Source organism: Zonotrichia albicollis, chromosome 2, assembly GCF_047830755.1.
Source record: "Zonotrichia albicollis isolate bZonAlb1 chromosome 2, bZonAlb1.hap1, whole genome shotgun sequence".
NCBI lineage: Eukaryota > Metazoa > Chordata > Aves > Passeriformes > Passerellidae > Zonotrichia > Zonotrichia albicollis.
The window spans coordinates 38,353,377-38,378,253 of NC_133820.1; the positions used below are offsets into that span (position 1 = coordinate 38,353,377).

General features: G+C 46.3%; 1 protein-coding gene across 2 annotated transcripts in view; it reads right to left on the reverse strand.

Annotated features, from left to right (window-relative positions):
• Positions 1-8,262: 8,262 nt before the first annotated feature.
• Positions 8,263-24,877, reverse strand: part of GSK3B (glycogen synthase kinase 3 beta) — a 147,950-nt gene continuing 131,335 nt past the window's right edge. For both annotated transcript variants that reach the window (XM_074534780.1, XM_074534779.1), the window contains 2 exons: positions 19,522-19,620; positions 8,263-12,512 (listed from right to left, as the gene is read on the reverse strand). In XM_074534780.1, the coding sequence (XP_074390881.1) occupies positions 12,445-12,512; positions 19,522-19,620 (167 nt within the window). In that variant the 3' untranslated portion in view covers positions 8,263-12,444. The remainder of the gene's footprint in view (positions 12,513-19,521; positions 19,621-24,877) is intronic.

Sequence of the window (24,877 nt, forward strand, 5' to 3'; positions counted from 1 at the left end):
TGCAGGCACGGGGCCGCTCCGGCTCCAGATGTCGGGAAGCAGCGCGGGCTCGGACAGGCGCGGTGCCTCTGTCACAGAGCTCACGGCTCGCTCAGCTCCCCAGCACTCACGCTCAGAATTCCCGAGGGCTGCGGCCTTAGCGCACCAAGGGACACTTACAGCAAGCACCGCAGTTCGGAGGGGCGGGCACAGCCACACCCACAATGCTCATTCATTGATAGCTGCAGCTTCCACAGCCAACAGCAGAACTGGCCCTCAGTGCCACGGTGGCCGATCCCTCCCTGCTGCCATCGTCTTGTGGATCATCTTTTCCTTGTGCCGGGTCTGTAAAGCTCGGGTGTGGTTCGGCTCATCCCAGCCACAGTGCCTCTCCTACATAACACAACCAGCAGCTGGTCAGAAATGGTGATCCTTAATGCATTCCTGTAAAATTCTGCATTGGGTCTTTCGGTTTTGTGGGTTAGGCTGGGGCAGGGTAAAGGAATTTACAGAGAGGGGAGAGGGAGGAGAAGGGAGTCTGGATACCCCTGTATTCCACTGAGGAGTGCATAACAGCTGGAGGGAGGAAGAAGAGCTGCACCACACCACTGCTGGTCTCCAGGTCACTGAACCAGGGGACTGCTGGGGTCAGGCAGCCTCTGTAAAACTGGTAGGAGTCAGGGAGGGGTGACCAGTTCTGGTTAGGACTCTGTGACGATGATCCCATCAGGAACTGGGATTTGGAGCAATTCTCATGGCATTCATAGCTAGCCAGTGAAAGGGAAGGTAGGAAATACAAAAATACAGAACAAAACACTCTCCACAGTGTGGGAGGAGAAGCTGTGCAGGCATCGGCTCTGTAGCCTCAGGCCACCTTGGACAAATTTAGCCTGGGTAAAAGGAGGAGGGATAACATGAATCACAGGATCCAGTGTAATAGGAGAGACATGGAAAACTTGATGCAGCACAACAGTGGAACAGGAAGACCCATCCATTGAGGAATTTGCTGTATTTCTGAGGATGGTCTGTCAAAATAAACCTTCTGCATGTGGCTCATTGTACAATTTGGTGGTTTTAGAAAGATAAGTATTCCAACAGGTGTGGGAATGGACAGAGGTTGCAGCACTTCGGTCTTCTGTAGGGACACAGCTCTGCGTGGCAGCGAGGGAGCAGGGGACTCCAGATGCTGTGCACAGGCTGAGCTATAAATGTCTCAGCTTCTATCATGATCTAAGGGACACCATCAGGGTAAAGCCATCTTTTCCACATGACATTGCCTAGCAGGCAAACTGAAGGCCACGGCAGGATTCCTGCAGGAAACTCTTCTGTAGAAACTGCTTTCAATTGTCATGTGGGGTTTTTTTTCTCAAGCTTTGCAGAATGTGCTTTGAGAAAGAAAATGAGCACAGTGAGAGGGAATTGGGATCATAAATCAACAGCATAAGAATGCACCATTCCCTCTCCTAGCAGGAGACAGAATGGCCCTGGGGAGGAGCCCGTACCCGAAACAAACACAGCAGATGCCTCCAGGGCTGCACCAATACTGGGCAAACACGGGGAAAATTCAGCTTGTCCCTTTTCTTTCAGCAGCTGCCCACAGGGAGGGAGCCTGGCAATGCTGCTCTGCTGGCTCCTGTCTCTGGCAGGTGGGGGAGACAAGGCTGAGCCAAACGGGCCTCTGGGGTCACTGTGCCCTGAGAATGGTGAAAAATTGGTCTCTGCAGCAAATGAATGAATGCAAATTGTCCCAGGGCTTCCCTGCTGATACGGCTCTGGGGGTGTGGGAGGAGAAAATCCAGCTCAGCAAAAAGGACTTGGGGTCCTTCTTTACTGGAAATGTACAGTGTCTGCATTTCCGTCAACAGAAAACCACACCAAACCCACACCCACCCTTCTCTCCTGCCTCCCTTAAAAGCAACATGACCATCACAAAAGCTGCAGCCACAGATGTGGGTGTGGTGCTGTTAAAAGAGTTCCTGCCACTTTCTGAGCACAGCTGTTCCCTCTGCTCCTGCAAGTGAGCAGGATTTGCCTGATACTTCATTGGGCTCAATTCAGCCCTCACACCATTTTTTTTTAGGAGAGTGGGATTAACCCTACAAGTGTGGTCCTCACATGTTCAATGCTTTAACAAGGCCTAATTGCATTATTGCTGACGATCTCCTCCATGTCCTGTTTCCCTGCGTCCACCAAAGTCCTGCTCATGCAGCTTTTCCTGTGTTTCAATGATTGGTGGTTCAGTACTGTGCTGGCATCCAGCCTGCTCACACAGTGCCCTCCAGGATTGGGCCTGGGCTTGGATGGGGAGCTGTTGCTTCCCGTGCCTGCCTCCCACCCCACCAGAGAGCGGGAATTGGTTTGAACACCTGCCAGAACTGCCAACTCCCCGAGACAGAATGTGTACACCTGGATTAGTAAAGGCAATTTTCCCGGGACCACCCTGGACCAAGGCTCCCACCTCTCCTCCCAGGCACTGCCTGGAGCAGAACTGGCAAGGAAAGCGCCTCAGCAGGCACTGTTTGCACGAGACAGAAAATGGCAGCAGGCCAAGGGCAAGGGTGTGCGCTGAAACCCATGGAGCAGGGCAGCTCCGGCTCTGCTCTGATCCTATCATTCATTCCTCTCATTCCTCCTTTTCTCCCACACGCTGCAGCAGCCCCACACACCTTTCCCTCCACTTCTGGCTAGAGTCAAGGCCACTTCTCTTGGCCTCCTCCCATGTGCCTCATCCCAATCCTTCACATAGCACTTGGAAGTGATGTCCTATTGCCCTTCCTGCAGGGCTGCTTACTTGTATCCACATGCACTCAGCTCAGCACACCATCCCCAATGGACCAGAGGGCTGTGGCTGCTCCTGCCAGCACCCACTGTTGCAGCTGCCAACTGCTCTAGAGTGGTTTGGACCCACTGCAGAGCCTGGCCAGATGAGATTTATCCCATCCAGTTCTCCCAGTGGGGAGCTGGCATGGCAGCCTGCACTGCTGGCCGTGCTGGAGCTCCTCAGTCACTGCTGGGGACGTTGGTCCTTGTCCTCGGGGAGTGCCTGGGGTGCCAACTGCAGTGAGATAAAGGGGGCAGAGACTTGAAAGCTGCATTTGCTGCTCTCTCCATGGGTTGCTGCTTAGGATTGATCCTAAGAATCTCCCTTTTGGTTGTTACTGATCCAGTGACAGCCGCTTGCAATCACCCCGCTGTTACCTGTTGAACTGAAGCCTCTCTCTGCCTGCCAACATAATTCTTACACCTCCAGCCAAATGCAAACCATTTTTTCATTGCTGTGTGGGCCCCAAGTGTGTTGTCTCCAGCAGAAACAGCTTCCATTGACCAACCTCTTCCTAGGCCTGATGCTGTGAAACTAAAATCTTAAAAGAGGTGTAACTGAGATGGTCCAAAGGGTCCCCTGCTGGGTGGTCCCTTTTCCCAAGACTGCTAACTTACAGTAGCATTCCAAACAACATCAATGATCTCCTTGAGTAAAAACACTCTCAAACCACCTCGGTTTTTCCAGTAAGCACCATCTTCTTCCTGAGCACTCTGGCTTGGCAAAGGATTTGGTCACAGGAATGAGCTGGAAAAGGGAGGAGGAGGGCACAGCTGCTGTTATGCCAGAGGAAACAACCATAGAATTGTTTAGGATGTAGAGGATCTCTAAAGTCACCAAGTCCAACCATTGACCCAGCACTGCCAATCCACCACTAAACCATGTCCCCAAGTGCCACATCTTTTAAGTATCTCCAGGGACAGTGGGTGACTTCACCACTTCCCTGGGCAGCCTGCTCCAGGGCTTGACAACCCTTTCCATGAAATTTTTTTTTTCCCTAATATCCAATGTAAACCTTTCCTGGTGGAACTTGAGGCCATTTCCTCTTGTCCTCTCACTTGTTACCTGGGTGCAGAGACCAACCCCCATGTGGCTGCAGCCTGCCCTTGGGAAGTGGTGGAGAGTGATAATGGGATCTGCTGAGGGGTGGGAATGCCCTTTGCTCCCATGCTGCTCCCACCACACACCTGACCCTGCCTCGCTCCTGCAGCCCCCGTGTCCCTCTGCCAGGACCTGCCACACCCCTGTCCCTCTGTCAGCAGCAGGTGCTGGACCCTGGGACTGCTCAGTGCTTGGAGCTGAGGTAAAGCACAGGGAGGTCAGGACAATGAACAGTCCTGCTCCAACTCCTGCCTTCCACCAGTTTTTAGAAACTTTGCTTAGGGAAAAAAACATACCAGCCAAAAAGCCCAAACCTTTCAATCCATTTCATTCCCAGTTCCCTGAGCCTGCCATACACGGGGCCTGTGGCTCCTCTGCTGGGACAGGTGCCTGTGCTCTGCCAGGCAGCTCTGCTGGGGACAGGGCTTGTTTGCTCTCAGCCAGAGTTTCTCACTCTGCAGCAAGTGAGGGGGCTCTGCAGACAGCCCTGGGCTGGGGCACAGCCCCCTGGTCAGAGACACCCTGCTGCAGCCACTCACAAGCTTCCACAAGGGAGGAGGCTGTCCTGGAGGATCCAGCCCTGCCTCTGGAGTATGTGAGCAGAGAGGGGTGATGCAGAAAATTCCTGGAAGAGAAGACTTTACTGACTGCATGGGACACTACCCAACTGCATGCAGACTCAGGGAGCAATAGCATACCCCAAGAAATATCTGCCAGGGCATCAGGGATTAGCTGGGTGTGCAGCAAGATCCAGGGCTGCATTTCTGCCCTGGCCAAAGGCAGGTGTTTGCTGTAAGGTCCAGTTCTCCCCAGCAGCCCTGAGCACTCACCTGTGCTCTCACCTGAGATGAGCTCCAGCAGGAGTTTGTTTTGGGGGTCTGTCTCTGCTCCAAAGCCTCGCACTGTCCAACACTCACACCCAGACAGAGCCTGGCTTTTCTGCCGTGCCCTGTGGCAGACACCTACTGTGTCTGGTGTGTTGACACCTACTACACACTTTCCTTTCCTAGCAGAGCTTGGATTTGGCAGCAGTTGGGTCTCGCAGCCTTTGTGCTCAGCTGGTTTAGCAAAGCCAGTCCTTTGCCAGGAGCATCACCCTTCAAGACGAGCAAGGGTCGACAGGACAGGGCCCGGCCAAGCCCTTCCCGAGCCCAGGGAGGGAAGGAGGTTCCAGGCTGGCTGCTGAGGTTGCTGGGTACCATCTGCTGGGCTCGCCGTCTCCAAGCAACTGGCCGTGGTGCCTCAGACAAACTGCAGTGCTCTTCTCTCCCCTCTGTGGCTCGCTTCCCTCCTCCTCCTCCTCCTTCTTTGTGGCTCTTCTTCTCACACAGAAAGCCACTTGGACCTTCCCACCAGCAGCCCAAAAGCTGCCACCTTCCAGATAACAAAAGGTGCCAGTAGCCTTGACACTGACTTTTAATTCCAACGCAGATGGCTGGCAGCTCGCTCGATAAAGACAAAGCACATCCTGGAGCAGACTCTGGTAGTGCATTCAGCTCGGTGCTGCTTTTCTCTTGGATTAGCATTTTAAATCATCCCAAAGCGTTGGTGACCGACAGCTAAGTGGATTTGACCCTGGTTCGCAGATGGGTCTCAAAAAGTGTTTTCCCACAGAGTGACAGAATGATGTTCCCTGGAAGGTTGTGCAAGGACTGGCTCTTGATACTAAGGTGTTACGTGTTTTAGAAGGGTGGTTGGAATATAAACACAATATGAAACTGCAACAGTCCCACTGGCAATGCTTGCAGGAGTTACAATGGGAGGGCAAGCTGGATAAACTGGAGAGCTGCAGCCTCCGTGCAGGAGAGTGAATGCAATCCTCAGGTAAGGAGACAGACAGACAGACAGCAGCTACCAGAAGCTCTCCAGTGCCTTCACTGACATGGGGGAGAGCACTGTGGGGAACCACTGCCTGCTTTTGGTACTACAGCTTAAGGAGGGTGTTCAAAACAACTGCAGAGGAGATCAAATTGGAAACATCACAGATATGAAGGAGTTGAAGATCCCCTTCCAGTCAGCTTAGCAAGAATTATGAGGTGCTTGAGTTCTGTTCATTTGGCTCTGACATTCAGAAGTGAGACCTGAGATCGCAGCTGAGAGTTCCCATGCAAAGACAACACACAGAGCCCACAGCTTGCATTCCAGGTGAGGGAAGGTCAGAAGAGGCAGGAGATCCCAGTGCATGCCCAGCCAGAGAAGTGCCCAAGGATGACTGACCACCATCCCAAATCATCAGGGATTGTGATGAGCTCTCACCAGAGGCAAGCTTTAAACAGATGAACTCACCCAGAGAGGCGCTGTAATTTCGGCAGCAATGTGTTTGCAGGTGCAAGTGGCCACCATGAGACCGGCTGAGGAGAGCAGTCCTGGTCTCAGCACAAGGTGGATGCATCCAGAATCCTGGTGACCTTGTGGGACAGAGTAAGTGAAGGGACCCTCTACTCACAGTGCTGCTTCTGGAGCAGCCAGGCTGTGGGTGGCTGCCTGGCCCTGTCACCCCAGTGCCTGCCCAAACCAAACCCCGATCCCGCTCAGGGAGCCAGGGAATGCCAGCACCTGCTCCGAGGGGCCCAGCTCCAGCACCCAGGGGGGCCAGAGCAGCTCCCAGACACACATTTGGCAATCAGGAGAGAATCAAGGGCGTCCTGACTCAGCACTCACAGCGTGGACCAGCAAGGGCCCCTTCCCACCCTGCTCTCACCTGTCCTGGAGGGCCTCTGGAGTAGAGGCTCTGGCCCGGAGCCCAGCAGAGGTTTCATGGGAACACCCGCGGCTCGTGGCACACAAACAAAGCAAGAGGAGTCTCTTTGCAATATAAATTTGTTTTTATTGAAGCAGCAGTCACATGACCTCGCATCTAGCCTTTAGGATAGCGACAGAATGGATTCGGCCAGGTCAGCCAGCCCAAAAAAGGATTTTTATTTTTTTTTCTTTTTTCTTTTTGCGCTAATAGACATGTCATGTTTAATACATACATTATCCAGTACCGGAAACCCAACTCAGAGATAGCTATGTGCTGATTTGCTGGAGGAACGGTCCACTGGACGTGGTCTCGACAAACTTTACAGATCACCACCAAATAACATTACTAATGGGATCCAATGATTTAAAAAAACAACCCAAACAACCATGAGTGCAGGATTCAAAGCCAGCAGTTTACACAGGTTCTTAAGTTTGTATCTATAGGTGGACGGTAAAGGAAGATTGGTTGGTTTCAATTTGAAATATTTATGTTCCAGGGTTCCTCTCTCCATCAAATCAAACGGTATCATAGACAAGCTGGCATCTCTTTAAAAATAGCATGGAATAACACAGCTCATTTAAGAAAACATGCTCATTTCTTGAGGTTTTTCTTTATTATTACAAAGATTCATGTCCACCTATTCTCGCAGAGTGGAAAGAGGCAAGAGGGTGAGGAACAAGGGTCAGAGAAGGGAGAGAGGAGGAGGGAAGAACAGGGCAATTTTTTGAAATAAAGACCACACACTTGGTATTTTTTAAATTTCATTTCCAGGCTAACCTACTTTTTATTTAATGCAAATTACAGTACCAGTTAACTATTTCCGAACCGAGTCACACAGAACAAAACGTATTTACAAGGGGAATGGGGCGGGGGAAATAATAAAACATTAAGCATACTTTCCACAAAAAAAGTTTATATTTAAAATGAAAAAAAAATCAGTCACAGAGGCATTCAAGTAGTAATAATGTTATACAGGTTTTGCTTTTCCTTTAAATCAAGACAGATTTGCACAAGTGTATGCAATAGTTTGTATACAACCCACAGTCCTTAATATATATATATTTAGATTTCTGTTTTTAAGATGGAAGTGGTCACGCTAATTGGTGTGTACAGGCCCAAGTGATCCATCAGCAACACATTAATGAACGCAAATTTTACAGGCAAGCAAATTATATATATATAAATATATTTTATATATATATATTAAAAATAAATTGAGAAAGACCAACACAAGGAAGCTACTTTTCTCGAGCTAACCCCTTAGGTACTGTTTTCCTTTCCTGTCGTTTTGCCATTATTGCAGTGTTGCAAAACGAAGCCAACTACGACCAGAACCGGCCGAGAGCCCCGTGGAAATCAGCTGCCACCCCAGGGGTACCCGCTGGCAGTCTCCGGAAGGCAGAGCCCGGACCGAATACCCTACTGTGCTTTTCCTCATCGGCTTTTCCTTTTGCTCCGCGGTGGCTGAGGTTCCTAGTACAGGAGTACGAGTCTGACAGGCTGCTTGACTTCTGCTTTTCCAAGTACTGAAAACTGGGGGGGGAATTTTAGGTTGCAAGTCGCAGGCACCTGCCATTATTTTAGGTAAAGCTTGGCTTCGAAATAAGGGGACAGAGTGTTCAGGGGTCTTCTACCAGTCAATTTTCTTTTTTCAGGTAATTTTTTTTTCTTTTTCCCTAGCAAGGTAGATAAGTTTAATAGTAAAGAACACCAGTGTCTTGATGGAGCGTCCATCAGGGGAGACAGACTGCGATCCAGCCCGGCTCAGGGACCCACTACGGCAGGGCTGACGTAAAGGACACATCAAGACCACACTGGGTTAAAAAAGAAGCCCGAAACAGTGTAAAAGAAGAGAGGGACAGCTCTGAGCAGACTGTCGCCAACAGCTTGGCATCACTGACCTTCGTGTCACCAGAAAGAAAGTGCAGCCTCTGCTTCACTGGAATGAACACGAGATGCTTCGAAATAAAACAGCAACCTTTGGTTTGGTAAAGAGTTACGTGTTTTCCCATTCAAGACAATCTTATGTGGAATACTAACAAGGTAGTAAAACACAAGCAAACTAGTTTTAGAAACAAGGCCTTCGTGCTGGGCACAAGAAATCAAGAGTCATGTTAAACTTATCTCAAGAAAACAAAAGTGACTTGGGGAAGGATGTGGGGGAAAAACAGGGAGAAGAAAGGGAACAGAAAGTCCTCCCGGCAGAAAGAACCACCGCAGCAGTCTCCTACAGCGATGCCCAAACGCCAAATGGCTCCGAGCGCAGCAGCCCTGCGGGATGTGGGGATTTCCCTCCCTGGGGGCCCTTTCCGCTCGCCGCTGCCCCCGGCACGGCCGCAGGGAGGGTGGGAAGGCTGAGCCTCCTGGAAGCTGCTGCTGCTGCCCAGATGCTCCTGGGTGCAGGCTTGAGGGGCGAGACAAGCAAAATCTACATGGGCTGCTAGGGCAAGGGTCCAAATGAAAGCAGCTGCTGTAGCGGGAGGAGGAGGGCAGGGTGGGCACCTTGGAGACTCCCAGAACAGAGCCACGGCTCCAATGAAGAGAATGACAATGGAGACTGTTTCTTTTCGTTCCGCTACCGATCAGGGTACCACCAAAACCTTACAGCACTCAAAGAGTTAGAAAGTGGGGTGGGGAGGGGGGAGCAAAGATGTGGGTTTGGGGTGGGAGACATTGTTAATAAAGAAGGAGGAGAAAAAAATAAAAGGGAAATAAAATTCAAAAAATCATGGAAGCGAAGGCACTCCAAACTATATAGATACACTATACATCGCTAGAGTTATTGTTACAATAATACAGGCCGGTACCTACTGTACAGAGTTAAAACTATATGGCTTTAAAAAGCTCGTCTACATTTTGTCTGATTATTAAACAGAATCACTGCCCTGAACGGTAACTTTTTGCTCATTAATAACAGTTCCTGGGTCCACATATTTACATACAAAACAATAAAACTCAAAATTCAAAAACAACCAAAATAATAATGTACAAGCTTGAATTTGGTGAGGAGCTTTGTTTTTTGTTGTTATTTTTCTGTGGTTTTTTTTCTTTTTTTTTTTCTTATTTACAAAAAAAGGTTGTTCAAAGACCTGGATCTAACTTGTATAAAAGAGTGTGTGATCCTGCTATGATCCTTGAAAACAGAAATAAAACCAGAGGGGCACCCCTGACCCTCCCCCCAGCCTAACACACACACGAGACACACACAGACGCCGGCACAGCCACAAAACCAGAGAGAAACGCTCTGACTCCCCTCCACCAGTCTTTAACAAAAAAATGAAAAAGAAAAGCCACATGTCCTGGCACAAGCAGCATTTTTCTTTGATATATTTTTATTACTTTTTTTTTAAAGACTCTGTAATTTACTGCCTCCAAATAACAGCGCCTGTGGCCAATGCTTCAGCAGTCTTGTCTTTACAGCAGATCCATACCCTGCCACTGTCCTACTTTTTGAGTCTCCTGCATGAATTTGGATCACTGGGTCAACCAAGCCCCTTCACTTACCTTTCAGGACACTGACTAGCCGAGCGCACGCGTTAAGACGCTCTTCAGCCCTTATCTATTAAGTTGCAGGTAGGGATTTGGAAAGCCTTGTTTCTCAACGTGGGTGTGCTTTCCTTTGCAGCCAGCCAGAATGCAAAAAAGCTTTAAAACCTTTTTTTTGTGTGTGTGTGTGTGTGCCCAACAGCAAACCGCCAAGGGGTATAACTTGAGGGTTTATCGGTTTCACCGTAGGTGGTCACTCACCTCTTCAATCAGCTCCTGCGTCCCCAAACCCACTGCGTGCCAGGCAGGAGGGAGAGGGCAGAGCTTTTAACAGTTTCGGGGCTGCTAAGAGACAGTTTCCAAAAAATCCCACGTCAACAGCATAAAAGGTACAAGAAGAAACACACCGAGCTCGTGACCAAGCCCCTGCCACCCCTGCGGCGGCCGAGCTTCCAAAGCTGCTACTGCCGGTTCCCCCCGGGCCACGCGAGGTTCTGCGTGCTCCCGAAAAGCAACTGCTTGCCTTAGAGATCCGCAGCTCGAGGGACAGCTCGGTAAGCACCAAAGGCGACTACAGTTTCTCTGAAGAAGGATAAGGCTGGAGCGGACACCCACCGCAAGCCTAGCACAAGATCAGGTCTCCCAAAGTCTCGATTCCGCGCCGGGGCTGCGTCCGGCCGCTCACCTGACCCTTTCGCAAGGAATATTGCTTTGACTTCAGGAAGAGAGACGTGGATGCTCGCACCGCACGCCGTCGCAGGGAGGAAACCTGGACCCTGAACTGATGGACTAGAACAAGCATTCACCTCACACTTCAGTCAGACTGATTCGAGATCGTCGACAAAATAAAAAAAGCAGTATTGTATCTATGTATACATGTATATATTTATATAATATATATACACACACACTCATATAGAGCCAGCTTTCCTACAAGTCAGCAGGTACAAATTACCATCAAGAGCATTCGGATGTGTATTTTAATATTCTACCAATGTAAAAACAATGGCGACGTGGCAACACGCATCAATAAATAGATCAAAAAAAAAAAAAAAAAGAAAAAGCAAGAGGTTAAAAAAGATGAAAATTAAATACAGATTCTACCTGTGGATTTAAAATCAGAACTATCGGAGAATGTGGCATCCTGCAAGTTAAAACTGCAGTTAAAAAAAAAAGTATTACAAAATAAACCAGTAGCCTGTTACAGTTCACATTATAAACCCTGGTGTCCTTTTCCTGTATACACCTTAGGAAAGGGAAGCATGTTCAAATCAAGAGCCAAAGAGGGGTGGGGAGAGAAAAAACCCAACCAAACACACTTTCACAGTGGCCACTTCCCAAAAAGTCCCTTAACATCCATCCACCAGCTGGGCCCCTGCCCCTGCCAAGGATTTTGTTCATCCGCTTTTCTCTGCTGAAGCTGGGAGCCAGCCCAAGGCACGGAAAGCAGAGCTCCGGCTGGGCAGAGGGGATGCCTCGGCAGAGCTGGCCGCTGCCCTCCGTGCATGTGTGTGTATTATATTATATATCACCCACTTGGGCAAGACTTTCCCACATGAAGCTGCAGATTTCCTCATCACTAGCACTGATTTTTAAATGAAAGGCTTCCGCTAGCGGTTCAAGCCTTAGACACATGGCAAACCCTCCCCCCCACCCCATGGCAACCTATTTTCCTACCACGTCGCCCGCTCCCCGTGCCGAGCCAGGGCAGTTCTTCAGAAAACCTGGGATATGGATTTGCTGACAAGAAACGCTGAGCTCTGTTGAATGACCCCTGCTAAGCTCCCGACCAAATTCAAGCTGTGCACTACATCAAAGTCCGAAACTCCACTTAAAAAGAAAATAAAAAAAGAGGGTAAAAAAAAAGAACTTCAGCAGAGAATGAGGTTTGGGATTTGTTTGTTTCGTTTTTTTCCTTCTTTCTGTTGCGGGAGGGGGATATGAGGCAAGAGTCCTGGTTCTGAAGTACACAACAGCAAACTTCCAACATGAAGAGATTGTCGAGGGGAGACATTGGTGTGTTGTATTGCTCCGCTTTCCCTCCTCCCCCCACCTAGTCCCCTGCCCCGGACACCCTGCAGAGTGAGAATACAATGAAACTGGTTTGTATTTATAGATATTTTACAAGGTTAAATAAGAACAACAATAATAATAATAAAAAATTGAACACTAAAATGAACAGGTTGGTTGGTTTGTTGTTTTGTTGGATTTTTTTTTCCTCTTTTTAATTTTCTTTCCAAATGTGACCAGTGTTGCTGAGCAAGACTCAAATTACTGGTGATTTTTCCTGTGCAGCTGGCTGCTTGGTACTGGTTCAGGTGGAGTTGGAGGCTGATGCTGTAGCTACACTATTGGTCTGAACTCGTTCTCCTGCGTTAACATCTGCAAACAACAGACAACAAGGGGAGAGAGAGAAAAAACAACCAGCATTACCTCCAAACCAGAGACACATTGGAAACAACAGCTATGACATTCTGCACAAGAGGAAACCCACAGCTCCCACCAAGGTGGGGTTTGCTTAGGATGACTGCCCTGACTTCAGAACATGCAGATGGAACAATGCAATCTGGGGAAAGATGGAAGATGGTCTTTAAGCAGGGAAAAAGGAACCTGGAGTGCTGAGGGCTGCAGGCTGGGCTCCAGCCAGTTCTGCAGTTTGTAACACTGGCTGTGCAGTGCAGAGCCACCTGTGTTATATCCCACAGCTGCAGGATAAGGCACACTAGCATTGCTAAAGCCAACACCAGTGTCTGTGGTCACTATGAGGTTTCACATTGGTGAATGTGAAAGTTTCACATCGTTAGTTAGTCCTTCTTATAATAAGTCTGCTTGTGTGAATGTATAATGTATATGTGAATGTATAATAAGTCTAGTTGTGTGAATGAGCGCAGATGAGGAATGTGACAAGCCTGCCCTCCTGGCACAAACAGCTGGTGTGCCAATGTGCAATTCATGCACTTGTTGCCTGAGAAAGTCTTTCAAGTCTGCTGCTGTTGCTCAACCCAAGTTGGATCTGCCACCCTCTGAACTGCTGAAGCAGATTAACATCAAGGCCTGAAGCCAGTAATGAGGTTTATGCAAGCACATGATATGTTAGAGGATTGGATCTCTGCAGTAAATGCCTCCAACACCTTCTCAGGGAGGGACAGTGCTTCACAGAGAGACAGGTCACAGGATCAAGGGCACGTGTCAAAGCGCATTTCAAGAAAATGCAGGGCTTGCAAAGAAATACCAAAAAGAAATTAATTGTGACTGTGTTTCCATAGGCTGCATGCATCAGGTATTTCCTCTAAAAAATATATTCTTAGTATTAGAAGAATAGGTAGGGGAAAAAATGCACCAATTTCACTTGGAACCATTCTATATAGTATCTAATTAGCCAAGTCAGAAAGACTGTAAGATACTTATAGATAAGTGGGTGAACACCTAAACATGTAAAATACAGGATGGGAAAGAGGTATTGAATGAGGTTTTCTTCAAGAGACTAAGATTAACTGCAAAGCTATTGATACTGCAGCAGCAAAGAACATCAGAAAGACTTATTATCTTGGTACAGAAGAGGGCAGACTGGGCAAACCATGTATTTGAAAAGACATATGGAAAGGGTTTCTAAAAAGAAAGAACAGATTGGGTGACCTCAGCCTGAAGGGCTGTGTCCAGCAGGAATACCAGGCATGACAAAACACACCGGTGGGTGCTGGGTGTGCAGTAACATTCCTCCATCACAGACGAGCTGGGCAATGCTCTGCAGCCACCTGTGAGCAAAACCCCCCCCTCTTCAGCCACACTTACCTGACCACAGCCACGAACAAAGGCAAGGAACTGAACATGGACTCTTTTGGGTTGGAAGGACCTTAAAGAACACCCAGTTCCAACTTCCCGGTGGAGGCCAGGGACACCTCCCACTAGAGCATGTTTCCCAAAGTCCCAAGCATCCTGGCCTTGAACAGTTCCAGGGGCAGCCATAGCTTTTCTGAGCAACCTGTGCCAGTGCCTCACCAGTCTCACATTAAAAAATTTCTTCCTAATCTAAACCTACTCTGTTTCAGTGTGAACCCATTTCCCCTTGTCCTAACACCTCATGCCCTTGGTAAAAGACCTTTTTTGGCTCTCTTGCAGGCCCCCTTTAGGTCCTGGAAGTTTGCTATATGGTTTTCCCAGAGCCTTCTCTTCTCTGGGCTGAACAGTCACAACTCTCTCAAGAGAAAGGTGCTCCAGGCCCTGATGATCTCATCACCTTCCTCTGGACTTGCTCCAGCAGGTTCCCATCCATATGCTGGTGGCCAGAGAGCCGGGCACAGCCCTTCAGGTGGGTGTCACAGACCAGAGCTGAGGGGCAGAATCACCTCTCCTGACCTGCTGCCCAAGCTGCTTTTGATGCAGCCTGGGATACATCTGGCTTTCTGGGCTAGAAGTGCATGTTGTCAACTCATGTCCAACCCCTCATCAACCAACACCTCCAAATCCTCCTCCTCACAGCTGCTCTCAATCCATTCCTTGCCTGGCCTGTGTTTGTGCCTGGGGTAGGTCTTGGTCCTGTTGAACTCTGGAGTTTCACACAGCCCCCCCCCCCCACCACCCCAAGCCTTCCAAGGTCCCTCTGGATAGCATTCCTTCCCCTCCAGTCTGCCAACAGGCCAGCCAGAAATGGGCAGCACTTGCTGAGTAACAAATTTAAGTAACATCGACAACAGCGACAAAAATAGGAAATCAAACAATCAGCAGCATCCAGAAACACAACTGACAAGTGGGAAGAGAGGGTGATGCCTATTTGAAAAGGAAATGCTGCAAGGAATGTGTGGGAAGAAAGACAAATCGTCCTGTGGGCAGAGGATGCCAGATGACTGTCCTGGGAGTTTCTGATTCCCTTTCATCTCACCCCAAATTAATTGCATCCCCTCCTTTACAAAAGAATGACCACCATGACAAAAAGCAAGCTCATGCAGTTAAAGCACCAAGGCAGCATCCCGACAGTAGCAGTGTTATGTGGGAAGCTGGTCTTGCAGGAGAGAGATGCCCTCCTACGTGGAGAATTCCTCTGAAGGAGCAATTCCCAAATCCCACATGCATGCAGACCAAAAATGACCACAGAAAACAGAAGTGACCCAGCTAGCCAGATAATAGTTTCCACACTTTAAACTCTCACTATGCCTGTTCTAGATTAATTTTCAAGTATGGATAAACTGCAGGTAATGCAACATCTGCTGGCAGTGCCTGATGCGAGCAGTCCAGCTGGAGTCTGGAGTGTTGGCAGAGGATTTCTCTGTATGTCTACAAAAAGTGCTCGTATTTCATTTACTGAAATGAAACATGTCTCTTGATCTCAATTTCCTGAAGACAGTAGAGGCTGAAATTGTTATCATTACATTGCTACTACATAGAGATAAAAAAAAAAAAAAAGAGGAGAGGATGGAGGTATTTCATGTAACATATGCTCCTTTTCTGTCATCGCTGTAACAGGGGAGTTCCTGAGAAATATATATGCCACATGTTAAAATAAATCAGGTGATGCAGGCCAAGAAGATTTTCTTGGGGCTTCTTACAACAATATATACATATATACAGAAATCCCCCCAGGCTGAGACAGAATGCAGAGCGAGCTTAAGGCTGCCCTGGCTCCTTGCCTGCAAGAAAATGCAGTATTTTAACATTTCAGCTCATTTGTTGACTCTGCTTCAACAGGACATGAGGAACAAAGGGGGCTTACTCCAGCATTGCTTTGCTGAGGCACAAGAAAAAGGGCACAACTGGGTGGAGTATGAGGTTCTCTGGACATTCCTTTCTCATCATGAAAAATCTGTATTTGGGCCTAAGAGAAGGAAATCTAGGCTCTCAGCAATGCTGACAGAGGACAGCAAAGCCCTGCTGGGGAGCACAGCTAGGAGCTGGCACGCAGCTTTGTGGCACAGGACAGACGAGTGCCCAGCTCAAGGCCAGGGCAGCCTCTTTGTCCTGGAGCACTGCCTGACCCCTCTGCCTGTGCAGGCAAAGAATGTCAGTAAGTGCTAGCTGCTTCCAAAAGTTCTTTCAAACAGAGGGCAAAAGCTTTTCTCATCATTATAGAGAACTTCTTCCAATTCAGTTTTTCCCTCTAAGGAGTGCCTCATCTTTCTTGGAAGGTATGTGACACTCCTTAAAAACCTCCTGAAAGGGAAAGACAGGGCTACAGTTCAGAGAGTGACAGAGACGCCAGCTCAGACTGAGAAAGCCCATTAGCACTGCTGACAGCATTAGCTGGGTGCATTTGTGATGCTGACAGCCTGTGCTGCTCATCTGCAAAGATACAGAAACAAAGCCACCACCAGCCTGGGAATCCTCACAGGACAGCTGAAGAGACAAGTGGAAGGAGGAGGATAGCCTGGTTTTCATACTGTGCCTGACTATGGATGCAGAAGTCCAGACTCTGAGCAAACCTGGTAAAATGTGCAAGTTTTACTTCTTTTGTAATGGATTCATCCTGTTCTGAGCTTGTAGATCTCAGAGAATTGCTTGCCCATCTTCTGGTTAAGGAATTCAAGTTTTTCAAAATTCCTTCAATGTGAATACCACAAATGGACTAAATCTTATTTCATGGAGCACTGTGGTGTTTTTCAACTACGAGACACTGGCAGGTAACACCAGCTCTAATCTGTTTTGTTGCTGAAAGTTCAGTCACACCATTGCATTTGGGATTACATGGGATCAACACAGCGGGATGCCTAAGACGATGACCCCAGAATCCCTGCTGGCACAACTTCCCTGCAGATGGCAATTATGCTCTTCTCATCTTAATGCTGACTAAAGAGAGGTAGCTACTACTGCTGGCTGATCCAGAAGAAAAAGAGTCACACAAGCAGATATGCATTGCATTCAGCTTGGTCTGCAGCTTCCCTCTCAGATGCTGTGGCTGCACAGTTATGAGAGCATCCTCTTCCTCCTCTAGCCATCCCTGGGAATACGACTGCACTGGCATTTTTCATCCATGGCCAGCATAATTCACAGAAAGCTAGCACATAGCTTTCAGGCAGGGGCCAATAAATCTCATCTTTTTTTTCCCTGCACTTTGCTTTAGACATGCCACTATGTCACAGTGCTCCTCATAAATGTTTAGGAGAATCTACTAATGCCAGAGCAGCAAGGCTACACAATCCCACTGCAAAGCCAGTTCCATTACTAGAGCAAGTACAGCTTTGCCTCAAGAGAAGAGGCAATTGACAACAAATGTGGCTTTTTAACAGTGCTTGCCAGAGAGAGGCACACGTTATGCACTAGTAATGTGAATTACAGATATATTTGCTCTTCCCTTTATTGCTTTGAGAGCTACATTTTGCTGCATCATTGTCACTCAGAAAAGCAGTTTCTGAACCTGTACTGCTTATTCACACAAACATTTTGCAGAGAAGTTTCCTGGCCTATCAGGATGCTCTGGGTTAGGTGGGAGACTTGTTCCCACACTGCTTTAGCAGTTACTGAGGAACTTAACATTTACTGCTCTGGGAGGTGCAGGGGGTATAGAGAAAGAGGGGACTCCTTGCATGAAAATCTCTTTGTAAGTGTGGCATCAGCATGCAAAGCAAAACAGATTAAAAGAACCTCAACAGGACCTAATCCTAAACATCATAACTCTGATGACATTCCCACCACCTGCTGTGAGAAACCCATGTCAGTAAGAAACAACCAACTGTAGAAAGCCAGAGCTGTGCAATACTAAACCTAATTTCACAATTTCTTTCCAATCAGCAAGGATATTATTTTTGGTTTTGAACCACAAATAGGAGGACATATCCCAACTCAGGGCAGTGCTTGCAAACAGAAGCTTTAAAAATGTTGACATCAATAATATGGGATGGGTTGGGGTTTTTTTGCTTTGTGGGTTTTTTAATACTTCCCATTTATGACTTGGACTAATGCATTTTCTCCCTATACAAGCCCTTGAAAAGGGCTGAGTGAAAGCTGAATGAAAACAGATTTCTTAACCCCATTAATTCCTCAAGACTTGGGTCTTGGTGGAGACAACTCCTTAAAAGGCATGAAAGGGATATTAGGTGAAACAGTATTTTTCAGAAAGGCTTAAAATAATTTTCCACATTTATATTTTATACTTTTAAATCACTTTTACTACTTTTTTCTGTTTTCTCACTTGTTGAGCAACAGATGCACATAAGAGGCAAACAGAGAACATGACTATTTGCAAAACACTGCCAAATGTATGAAACAAACAGTAAATTTGAAAATAGCAGTTTTGCTTTCTCCTAAATCCAGAGTACATAAATGGTACAAGTTGTGCCTTTAATCTACTGCTACTGCAATTTCAGAGAGAAATCTCATCTTTCAAACCTGGCTGCATCTGTCCCAGAGTATGAAAATTCTCTGTGTACAGCACTGGCTGGACCAAGTGCATCTAATATCAGGTAACTGTCCAGCACATCAATCAGCAAATGCTTTCCTGCACATTTCAAGAGCAGCTTTTGAAGCAGGCCTTCTCCTCATCAGCTATCCTATGCTAAGGAAGTGTCCTGCACTGCAAAAGGGCTGACAGCCCTTGTGGGCTGGGGCTGATGTGCAGGCAGGACATGTGCAAGCACACCTGTTTTGCTGCCTGCCTTTGGTTGCCCAAGGCCCAAGAAAGCCTCTGGTGTGCTGAATCAGGGCTGACTCAGAGGAAGAATGCCATGTACTGAATCACCTCTGCCACATCCTGCAGCACCTGGGAGTTTCTTTGGGAGTCTCCCAACTGGTATTACCAGTGTTAAAACTTTCACTGGAAACAGAATACAATATGGAGTGGCTAAAGGCCAACAGCGAGCTTTTAAAAGGTTTCTGACAGAAACCAGAGAGAGCAGGAGGCAAACAAAAAATTCACTCCATGCTGGCCAAAACCCAAAAATATCTGCCTTGTGCCTGAAGATGACACAAGCAAACTCAGTAGGAAGCAACTGCAACTACAAAGATGAGGCAGTGAGCACGCTGACTGAACTCCCTAACTAGACTTTCAGATGCCAATGCCCTTAGGGAAAAATTCTCTTCATCCACACTACATGGAGGCCACATGCTCTGAGCTAGCTGCTTCTTTTCTTTCTAGGCATCACAACTCATTCACCAACTCAGAGTTAATTTCAGGATGGCTCAGAGCACAGAAATTAGGTGCAAACCAATCGTGAGAAGGACCAACAAATTACGCAACAAAATGCAAGTCTGAGTGGCTTGGGTTGAGATTTAGGCTGGTGACCACAGCAAGCATGTGACAAATGACCACCTACCAAGACCAAGGTTCAGGTGATACAAAACCAATCCCTTCCTCCCAGTTCACTCTGTGGGCTGAGGTGGCTCGTGGGCCTGGGCAGAGGGAAGACACCTGGGCAGCGGGAGGGAGGATGAGGAGGGAGGGAGACAGGCAGTTGCATGTTCTCACCTGAGGCTGCTGTAGCATTTGTAGGGGTTGAAGCAGCTGCTTGGTTCCGGGCATGAGCAGGGATGAGGACCGAAGCCAGAGATGGGTTACTTGACAGTTCTGGAGGGGAGGTGGAACAAACAGTTAGCTCATCATCCACAAAGTGCTCCACATGCAGGATCAGATCCTAGGGTTTCCCCCTGTAACAGCACCTCAGGTCAAACGTGCCCTTACAGCCCAAGGTCACGTTACATTTTCTTCTTTGCCAACCAGCGAGAGGAAACCACAGCAATATTTAGCGAGGCAGTCTCCAGAGCAAGACTGCCAAAACTACAGAGAGTGGTGCACAGGAGTCATTTCCCAGAGAAAGACGGTGGCTTGGGAGTGAGCAAAGAACCAGCCAAGCCTGTACCTTGTCAATGGCCTGATAATGCTGTTTCCTTCTGAGCACTGGAGAAGGATCCCCTTCTTCACAAGCCCACCTGCAATCAGTCCCAGGGAGAAGGCTGATAACAGTGGTGCTGCTTTGGGCACTGGTTCAGCAAGCAAGCAGCTGCAACAGGTGCTCCAAGAGCTTCAGGGATTAGTTCTTTGGCTCACTCAAGCATCATTTTTTCTCAAGGACCCAGGAACCCAAGACCAGTCTCTCACAGCAGTCTCCTTGAGCCAGGCCAAGAAGAGGTAACATATCCTTTAAAAGGACAGGGAAAGGCAAAGGGAATTCGTCAGGTGGGCAATTTAAATGGACAACAAAATGAGGTAACCATTCTGTCTGAAGACATTAACCAGGGAAAAAATAGTCATGTCTTTTAGACTCCAAATCTAATATAGCTTCAGTGTGTATCAGAATGAGAAATAGGCATCTTACAGCCACGACTGTGGGAGGATTAAGGGCAACACATTGCCAACAAATGACAATCTTCTGGCACCCTTTCAAGAGAATCTTGTGCTTACAGAAGGTGGGACTGAGCCGAGACAAGACAGGTCCTGTTTGTTTCTGAAACAGGAGTGACTGGCTGTCTCCTGAGAAAGCAACATCCGGTAAAAAGGATGTGAAGAGTCACCTCACGGAAGGAGGCTGATGACTTTTGGAGCTCCAGGAGGTCATCTGGAGGAGAGCTGAGAACAGGAGAACAGACAGCTTTTTACGCAAGACCTCCAGATAGCACAGGCTGTACAGAAACCTGGCCAAATCGTGGCATAGGTTCAGTAAGGCGCTTTTGGAAAGTGTCACATTATTTGGGCTCATTTTTAAGAGGCTATTGCTATTTTTTAATGCTAGCTTTAAACTCGGGGCCTACAGAGAGCAGCAGTCCACTTGATGATTTTTTTTTTCTCTGCTGCTACATTAAGTTTCATTACTGCTGGGACGGCAAGGGGCAGAAGACTGCCCTGATTACAAGCTTCTTATTACTACACATTTTAAGATGGTATTTCAGCACTTATGAATGCAAGCAGGTTGCTACACTACCTGCAACCTATCTACTCTATCTTGTAATACTCCATTCAGGTCTAAGCAGACCTAGCCAGTCCTTTTAGAAAGCCTCAGTACTCACAGCACTTGTACAAATACAAAATCCTCAATTCATGTGGGAGTAATTCAGAATTCATATATTCATAATGTTACAAAGAATTTGTAAATCTCCATTTTAAATGGAAAAATAAACTGAAGAAACATGAATCCTTACATGTCAAAGTGTAACACCAGTTATAAACCTATACTTCAATACTATCTTGGGTATTAGCTGCTTTGTGCTAGAAAATGTTGCTCCCTTAGTATTTCTTTCCAAATCTCTTATTACTGGGAATCTACCCTTTACACTGCTCTATTGAAAGTTTCTATCACCTCTGCATTATTTTCTGCTCATCACTCAAAACAATATGGGGCTGTGATCCAAACAAAAGCAGAACTAAAACAAGGAAGCCCCATGACACTTGCCATCTTCTGGTGCTGCATGGTGCCTGGAGGTGCAGCTACAGACAGTCAGTGTTGCTGTAGCCCAAGGACCAGATGATCAGACAGAACACCACCCTTGCAAGGGCACTTGGACCCCCTTCCCATTCCTTCTTCATCTTATGTTGTCATCTTATGTTGTCAGAACACCTCCTTTAGTATTATGGCAATAATAATTGCTTTTTGTTGAGTTTAATGCAAGTGCAACCACTTCTCTGAAGCCACCTTAAGGAACTTTCATGAAGAGTAGAAGACTGATCCTGTTCCCTTCTCAAACCTCACATTATCTTTCTTGATATGAAGTTTCTTCAATTCAGCATACTCTGAATGTCTTGAACTTAAGAGGAGCAGGGCAATTCAGAGGAGACATAAACAAAGTAGACTCTTTTGGTTGAAGTTTAGTAGCAGCTTTGCTTGAGAACTTGTTTGAATTTTTACTATAATGTATTTTTGCACCTATTCCATGTCTAAGGATGAAACATGGGAGTACTGAGGAGAAAGCTTTACCTGTGATTATCTGCAGTCTACAAAATACTGAGAATCTTTGTCCTTAGTGATTTCCCCCACAGTATTTGGGCAGGGTGTTCAACTGTAGCCTGGTTATGGAAACCAAATGTGCAGCTCAAGGCTGGGTTAATTACAACCAGTACAGCTGCAAGAAGCTATTGTGGTCAAGGCAATCCAGACAGAAGTTTCCAATATCATGATGTGAACAGAGCAGCTATTGCAATTCATTTATGAGACCCAACTCCGATCCACATCACCTGGGAGAACACCTCTGCCCTTCTGCTGATCAAGTCATACCATTTGCAGCCACTTAAGATCTCCAAGAAGGAGCAGGAATGAAAATGTCCAGTTTTACTAGAAGACCATATCACCTTCATTCCCCAAACACAAGAAAATGCTTGGTATTGGGAAATAGCACAGTGTTCTTTTTCAGTATTATTTTACTTGATATATCAACACTCCAAGAATTCCCTAGAAAAATTATTCTTCTACCATGGTTTTTTTTTGGTCACAACAACAAACTTTCCATTATATATACACATAAACACATACATATGTATCTCTCTAAATAAAAAAATAAATAAGGGTCACAGGCTAGGGTGCTTAAAAATATAAAATACAAAAATCCCAAAGCACTCCCCTTTCAATAAAAGAGTAACTTATCTTTGAGAAGCATGATAACCATTCCTAAGTGCTGAATCACTGAAATAATTTTAGTCTTCAGTGGCCAACATGGAGTGACATTAACTTTTGTGATGTAGCAAAATTGCTGATATGTTACAAGTAGTTTAGGAAATGGCAGTCGTTTCACAGACTATTTGAAAATGTGGCTTCTAAGAGAAAAAATGCTTTTTGTCTGCAGATCTAAAAGCCTAACTGAATTGCAGCTCTGTGGCTAGTAGAGATACTTCCTTAGCCAAAATAACGTTTTCAAACCCCAATTAGCATATAATGCTAATTTAAACAAATTAAGAGAAACTTACAGGCAAGACATTACAAATGACAATGGTCTCTTCAACATCAACTAATCTCTAAGATAAACACCCACATGATCCACAACCACAGCTGGCTGCCAAAGACCATGATCCTGATCTTCCATGTATCCTCACTGCTCTTTTTCTAGACTATCTGAGCAGCATCAGTGCTCAGGTCAGCAGATTTGGTATGAAGTTTAATTTCTTTTTGAAAATCAGTCCAACGCCTTAATGGTCAGATTTATCTTGTCATTTTTAACAGTTTTGCCTTCAAGCCCTCTGCAGTCACCTCCTACTTCATGGGTTTCAGGCAACTGGATACAGCCAAATCAAACACTTCTAGAACTTAATATTGCCTGTTGAAAACAAATGCTATTTAAAACAAAATTGTCTTTCATTACTTTTAAAATTACCACAGATGACTTAACATGACTCATTATCCATGTAACAATCTGTTTCCCAGTTGGGATTTCTGCTCTAGAGCAGCCAAGTTGATGGAACCTTGCACAGTAAAGACCAGAGAACAAGGACTGAACAGTAGTCACAGAAGGAGCAAAAGCTTCTTGTATATCTTGAGTTCACAGTCAGGACTGCTGTACATTTATCAACTACAAAGTTCTTCTAATCCCTGTGCAAAGCAATGTACTGAGGTATTTAAAAATAACTCTGATTTGGGGTTTTTTTTGAGTTTGACTGGTCACCTGTAACAGAGCTTGTGTGGCAATGCATTAATGATCAGCCTATGTCCTGCCTTCCCCTTACAGATGGTAAAACCGGCACCTGTAGATGACAGAAATTTGCTTTTTTTATCTTAAGGAAATTGCTCCACAGGAACTGTTTTCTCTTACCATTCCCAGGAGTTGCTTTGTGAGGGAGGGCACATGAGCTGCTTAGGATGGCAAAAGAGGAGCTTTAAACTTGGTTGAGCATTAGGGTAGCTTATCCAGCAGCTTCTACACTATCTGAGGGGAACCAGGGACACACTCCCAATACAGATATCTGCTTTTCCCCTAAGAAAAACTAGTTTGAATTGACTCACTATAGAGCTTTCCAACTCTTTTTAAAAACCTTGTTTTTGTGTAGTAGGTAAATTCAATCTTTATGTCATCATGAAACAATCAATACTTTCAAAAAGAAGAGCAGTAAATCTGTATTTAAGATACTGAGATTGAAAGTATTTTAGCTGCTGAAGATGGCCTTAGAAGGGCAAAACAAAAGGCAATCCATGAGTACAAGGAAGCACTTGTAACATAACTACTAAATTTCTAACAACAGATGTAGAAATCAGTACAGAAGACAGTGACCTGGAAGCACAAACTATTTACTTGACCACTTTAATGTGTTTATGCTTCATAAATGCCTTTTTTTTTAAATAAAAGGGCTCCACAAGTGGAAGGAGAGAGCTGTTTCACATTTTGGCAGAAGGGCACAGCATGCAATAAAGAGTTTGAAAAATTATATTGATGCTAAATGGGCCAAAAGGTGTTTTTTAAACTTTCAACAGAAAATGCATACAGAACTATTCGTGCTCAAAGGGTGAGAGTTGGCAGCTAATCACTTAAAGAAAAGCAACAGAAAAAGTGCTCCAAAATAATTACAAGCATATTTGTATGCCATACTTCTCACATGTTCTGTCTTGGCAGGCAAAACTATTCTGGGGGGTATCAGTTTTACATTTCTGACTTCTGTAGAAAAAAATAGATGAATGGTTTTAAAATCCTATACCAGCCTGGCTTCAAATAAGAAAGTTAGTTGTACATTTATTTTTACAGTTTCTAAATGACTGAGTCAGTGTAATGCCAGATGAACTGTACAGCATATAAAATCTGGACAGTAAAGCATCTGTATTTATCTTGCATCCAGAATTAAAATGGGCAGCAACACTACAAACCTCCCTGCCAAACCTAATATGCATGACTACTTGGCTATGGTGTTTCAGGTA